The sequence below is a fragment of the Harpegnathos saltator genome, unplaced genomic scaffold, assembly GCF_003227715.2.
Source record: "Harpegnathos saltator strain DR-91 unplaced genomic scaffold, Hsal_v8.6 scaffold16, whole genome shotgun sequence".
In the NCBI taxonomy this organism is placed as follows: domain Eukaryota; kingdom Metazoa; phylum Arthropoda; class Insecta; order Hymenoptera; family Formicidae; genus Harpegnathos; species Harpegnathos saltator.
The window spans coordinates 882,516-889,000 of NW_020229939.1; the positions used below are offsets into that span (position 1 = coordinate 882,516).

General features: G+C 40.6%; 1 protein-coding gene across 6 annotated transcripts in view; it reads left to right on the forward strand.

The window, feature by feature from the left end:
• The window catches only part of LOC105183360 (ubiquitin carboxyl-terminal hydrolase 48), a 57,281-nt gene extending 53,158 nt beyond the window's left edge, over positions 1–4,123 (forward strand). For all 6 annotated transcript variants that reach the window (XR_003112573.1, XM_025296742.1, XM_025296743.1 and 3 more), the window contains one exon: positions 3,163–4,123. Coding sequence is in view for 5 of the 6 variants with exons in the window: in XM_025296742.1 (XP_025152527.1) it covers positions 3,163–3,185 (23 nt within the window). In the remaining variant the exon portion in view is untranslated. The remainder of the gene's footprint in view (positions 1–3,162) is intronic.
• Positions 4,124–6,485: the final 2,362 nt, after the last annotated feature.

Consider the following 6,485-nt stretch of genomic DNA (forward strand, 5'->3'; position numbering starts at 1 on the left):
AGAAAACATGTAATTGTTCGCGAGCAGTTTTATCTCCGCACAAACGTACATCTTTACACATCTTGTATCATTTTATACCTTCGCGCGTAACAGGGAATGTTTAAAAAAATTAATTACGCCGGGACAACGCTCGAATGATTACAACACTACTCGGTTGCGGTTGGAGAGAGCGAGACGCGCTCTCGTCCCATCTTCCTGTGAAAAATCAAATCCCTCGCGGCGCGGTGTGCGGAAACTGCTATACCTCGCGTTGAGGGAGGAGATACACGCCGGCATGAAAACGGATATTGAGGGAAAAACGAACGCGCCGGGCTCGGTGTGGTTTGATGAATGAAGTCGTAATGAAGACATTAACGTGAGACGGTTGCTCGCGTTAGCGCGTCCAGAAGAAGAGGGCGATGCACCTGCTGTCACCATTGCGCGACCACGACCACGTCGTGCGCACGTTTCACCTCCGGGTAAAGCGGATTATGCGCCGAATTTTGTAAAAAAAGCCATTGCCCGGCGCAACTTGTTTCTCTCGTCTTTCTCTTTCTCTCTCACATCATCTCTCCCCGCTAGCTTCCACGGGCTGGAATTATGCTAGAAGACGAGGTAATGCAATAATAAGTATAAGTTAGGCTGCGAGCCGGGGTCCCGCGAGAACGAGAGGCCGGCGAGAGATGGGAGTGAGAGAGCGGCTTCGGTACCGGCTCTGACTATTATGTCGTTTAAGACTGGCCCCGAGAGTATGCCGTGCCATCTGGAAAGAAAGAGAGAGAGAGAGAGAGAGAGAGAGAGAGAGAGAGAGAGAGAGAGAGAGAGAGAGAGAGAGAGAGAGAAAGAGTAGTTGAGTGAGAGAAGTTGAAGGGCGAACCCGTGGATGTGCCGCGACGCGATGCGACGCGACGCGAATCGCTGATACTTGTGTGCTCCTCGTGCTTCACTGTCTCCGTTTTCTCGGTTTTTCCCGACCGTTGCACGAATGCGTCGCGCGAAAGCCGGTGGAATTCAGAATCGTGGAAATCTATCCCGCGCGGGCCCGTCACAACGTAAACGCGTTGAGTAAACGCCGCTTGCACGTAGCGAGACGAGGCCATTGCCGCTCTTTTTTGCTATTAGCTAAGTATACCGCCTCTGGCTTATGTTAAGCCTTGGTAATTATTTGTCACAGTCAGCTACGACGAGAGACAGACAGAAGAAGATGTGATGGGGCGAGAGTGGCGGGGGAGGAAAGAGAGAGAGAGAGAGAGAGAGAGAGAGAGAGAGAAAGAGAAAGAGAGAGAAATCCTTTCTCCCTTGGTTCTCCCTCCAATGCGTTACGCGAGAATTCCATTGATCATGGCGCAATTAATTAACTCCGCCTCTTTGTCCTTCGTTTTCTCCTCGTTTTCGTTTTACGTATCAAGAGCGATTTTGTCTCCGGACCAGAGGAGGATATGAATCGCACCTGCTTAGGCCGAGATAAATTTCGAATAATTTGCTCGCGTTTCAGTAAAATCGATCAGATAATCTTAAAATGGATACATCGCGGGTATTGATTTGCATCGATTTGAATCTAATTGTTTGCATGTTTAAAAAGTCGTATCTCCAAAGTTGACACTTGTGACGATCTTTCAAGATCTTCATCGCTTGATTCATTTTGACGCGATGACGAGTGAGGAAGCTGTAGAACAAAGTCGACGATAAGATGGCTCTTCGAAACAATGAATACAACGCAATGAATTCGATATCGATTTAGTTCGGTGCTCTCCTCGCAGTTTTAAAATTCTCGTGGCATTCCACGGTCTCGTGCAGCTCGTCTCATCTCCCTTCCCGCCACGTCCTTCCATTCTGCAGCATCTTCGCTCCCTCCTCCTCGTTCCATCATTTTCGGCACCGTTCTCGTCCTTAATGTGATTTTAAGGAGCGCCACGAGCAACACCACTATTGACTAGAGGATTTCCGTGGCCGCGTTTGCAAAGCATTTCTTTCGCTTCCGCCCGTCCTTTTACCGCCGTTTCCTTCGTTTACGCGGTAAAACGCAAAACAGAAAATCGCGCGATAGCTGCATCGCGAAATGTCATTCTATTTTTCACAGCTGATACGACCGGGAAAACACCGGCACGCCGTACTTGCACCAATTTGTCCTCTTATCACACTTTTTGCGCCCTGTGCTTATCCATCATTTTATTTGCATGCGACTCGGCTCTTTTTTTATTCTTGCAGCTTACGTTCTCGCAGCTCTTCTAATCCGGCGCGAAGGAAACAAGAGTATTTGAGCATTTCGTTTCTTTAGTGAGAGCATGTGCTTTATTATCGGCGCACTTTATTGCGTGCGTTTTTGTGCCGCAATGTCGTAGTAGTCACTCGTCAATCAAGTCGTGGCTCTTTCGTGTTTTCGCTATTCTAGGAAATCATTCTACGGATAGCTAAGAAAGGAAAGCAGACGAAAGGGTAGACTCCATTTCGCTAGCACCGTGGAAAAATGCTTTAGGAGAGTCAGTCATGCGTAAGACGTTTCGTCTCACACCCGTGTACACACATACACACGCGCACACATTCTGCGTGAGGGTGCAGTCCGACAGATACAGACGAGCACATCTATAAACGCACATCTACATACACACGGTCATACGTATACAAATATACAAATCCTTGTAGGATCCACCCTCTATGAAACAACAGAGCGAGCTTTGATCGACTCGCCTGGCTTATTTTCTATAAAGAAAATTCCCTTCGGGATAAAAGAAAGTTTGCGTAGGGAATACGGAGAAACGCAAGGAAAGAAAAAAGAGAGGCAGAGAGATGGACGGAAACGAAAAGTGCCAGGCGACTTACGTATATATCGCGAGATGCCGCGTATAAACAACATACAATGTGTGTACATGAATGTGTCATATAATTAATTGAGATAATTAATTGAGATGATTTTTATGGAATGAGCATGCTGTGACGTCGAGCGAATTTCTCACGCATGATATTGACGCATTTAATTGACGTATTCGATGTCTTGCGAAATGTTTTAGTGATGATTTTTCTCAGTTATGCAGCATGAGATAACTTTATAACGGAATATGAGAAGGGAAGAGATAGGAGAGGAAACACCGCTTGTTCGCGTTAAACACTTTTGTTACAGCTGAGCTTTTCAGGAGGAGCAGTAAAGCAAGACTGAACACGAGACGTGTGTGATTTTTGTTTCAGGAACGGAACTGGTGCCGAGCTGATCTGCCTGATCGAATATAATCGCGTAGCCAATTCCGTTCAACGTTTAATAACGATAGTTGATTTAACGCAAGATATTTTTATACATATATATATATATATACATATATAAGTATATGAGTATATCCAATCCTCCCCAATTATATATGCCCGTTATCGACAGATTATAAGAAAGAATATAAGTCTATGCTGTTGCGTCTACCTATGCCTATTCTAATATATTTGTTAAGAAGGAGTAACGCGATGAGAGAGAGAGAGAGAGGGAGATAAGAGATTCATGATATCTAAAAAGGAAGAGAATATCGCAGATAGTGTAAAGAAGCAAGAATCTTAGAGAATGAATTTATCAATTTAACGTTACATGTGCAGATTCATGATTTTTTGCGGGATTATCGACGAGACGTCAAACGTGAATATATATGTACATATTTTATCTTTTTTTTTTATTTTTTTTTTATATATTTCATATGTATTCGCGTGAGAGATCGAGATTTGTGTACTTGTGAAGACTTAGACTACGAGAACGTTTCTGGACTTCTCTTTATAGCAAAATATATTTTTAACTTTTTTAACATGCGTGATTGTATACACTAGATAGATACAACTGTTTGTTATCAGTACATTTTGGCCCGGTTTCAAACGCGTCATATATACATATATGTATGTGTGTTTTTTTATTTTATCGAAGCACGTATTTCACTAATAGAGCAGCGTCACGCTTTTAACATGTACGAGAGAAGGAAAAAACGCGTGCCAACGTTAACACAGTGTTGCATAATCCAGCTATTTGTATCTTACATATATAATATATATGTGCGACATTGTTTCCGCGGAGCAACTTTATAAAGGAAAACGAAAAATATTTTTTTTTATTTCATGTCTTTTGTGATTTCCCTCATAACTTACACAATAAAACCTGTACATGGCAATACGTCCCAGATGCATAAACTCTTTTTACTGTTATCTTTTACTAGTATCAAATGCCGAGCCGAGGACACACTAGATTTATATGTTTCTGTCAAATGTAATAGAAGTTAATACAGGACATTATTTCTGTGGTAATAACTGTGTTACAACTACCGCTGAGAGTAGTAAGCAGCAGCAGCCTAAATTACAGGCAGATCTCTAGAATTCTCGATAAATTTTTCTAAGAGTCTACGACAGAGAGAGAGAGAGAGAGAGAGAGAGAGAGAGAGAGAGAGAGAGAGAGAGAGAGAGAGAGAGAGAGAGAGAGAGAGAGAGAGAGAGAGAGAGAGAGAGAGAGTTTCAGCGCGTGCGAGCAAGAAGAAGAGAAGATAGGGTACGTATAGATGCCTGCGTGTGTACGTGTGTTAGTCGTGCGTTAATTAGTTTGCAAGGAGTTTAAAGGCAAGCCTGGAAGGACTTCGTCAGGCTGCTAGGTGGTCCCGAAGCCTCGAGTCATCATTGCCTCATTTACTTCGTAAAACAATCTTGCCGGCAGTTCAATGGGCCTAACTATATCAAACTTGGCACCGCGTAATTAAACTTCGTTGTAAACCGGTCGAAAGGTAACAGGGTTTACGCGGCTCGTCGAATTTTAATATTCAATATAGGATAATTAGCGAAATATGTGCGTTATGACTTCGGAATACGGATCCAGCTCGCCGTGTGTGTATACCCGAGTCGAGAAATTTTGATCCTGCATTAATCTTGCAAATTTCGTCCATCTTGAAGGATCAATGGAGCGTCCACAGACATAACACTGTGCGTGTTATTGTCTTACCGTGATGTTGCAGATGTTATTTACTGCATGTTTTCTCCATGTTGAATCTTAACGAGATATTATTTAATATTTAATTATACTCTCCAATATATTCTACTTGTACTTAATCTTTATTTTTAGTTTCGGCAAACAAATATATTATAGTCGTGTAATTTAGCTGCAGAGTGTAAAGTACGCGAGACAAGTAAATATTGTAATAAATAATTTATATGATTATAAATAATGGGAAGAATGGGATAAAGAAAGGGACAAACTTTATTCATAATTCTTTCTAGCAGCTGTAAAGTTAGAAAGCGATTTTTTAATACTGCTATGTATTGACAATCTAAATTTTGATTCGGTACAATATCAAAAATATTTTGCGCAATAAATGATTTCTCACATAAAAGTATCGCTGCTGCCTGTGTCTTAATTTCCCGATGCAGCGCGTTGCGCCCTCCGATACCCCGTCGTGGCAATTTTGGACATTAGCTCGTAGCATTATACGTAGCATTAATACTCGGGTAGACGCAACGGTTCGATCGGGAGAGGAATGTTAATTAATTAACGCCAGACACCGACAAACGTCCAAATATTTCAAGAATCGACGGAAAATTTTGATAACTCACCGACGTATATACACTGCACGGAGATTTTTGTTGGCCGATGTATGATGTAATCACATTTGGTCACGGAAATGTACAGAAAGCGTGAAAGTACGAAAACGGTCAAATTTATCTTCGTATATCACGACTATTACATTACGTTTCGAGCCGCGAAACGTAGTTGTATGTTCCGTTATTATTCCCGTCGGGTAAATGAAATATTTCGACGACTCTTGAAATATTTAATCGTGTCGGCTTCACGTTAATTCAGTTGTTAGATCGGAACTTCTCGATTTTAACAGACTCGATTTAAAGAACTTGACCAGAATAGACACTCGAGTCAAAATTTAGGCAGGCATTTTGTCTTTGACTTCATAGCTATTATACTTCCTTATCAACTCTTAAAAGCCTCAGATCCCATCGAAACTTCCAACTTAAAAAAAAAAAAAGATTGTGGGAATAAAAATTGGTTGTTTCTTTTATACATTTACCCATTGATTTTTGTTGGATTACTTAATATTTGCTTATTTCATTTTATCAATAGTTGATAAGTTTCACAATTAATACATTGCTCATTGAAATTAAAAATAAAAGTTCGATGCAAATAGAACATTGAGATAATCAAATATTAAATAATTCTTAAATGAGTCTTTAAGATTTTATATAAAGAAGATGACAATAAATAAGATTTGTAGTGTGTCAAAGTAGGACAATAATTTGTATAGTGTTATATTTTTTGAAATTTGAAACCACTGATCATACACTCAAATGCCAACGAAATTTGCAGGATTAACCAGGTAGAATCAAAATTTCGGCTCGAGTATATTCTGCATTATGACTCAAGAATATTTTTTAAAAATTACTGGATATACTTTCGAACATAAATTTATATATATATATATATATCCAGAAGTGTTTATTAAATTGTGTTCAAAGTTAAAGAAAATAAGTGTAATAGGAATTAATACATTTCA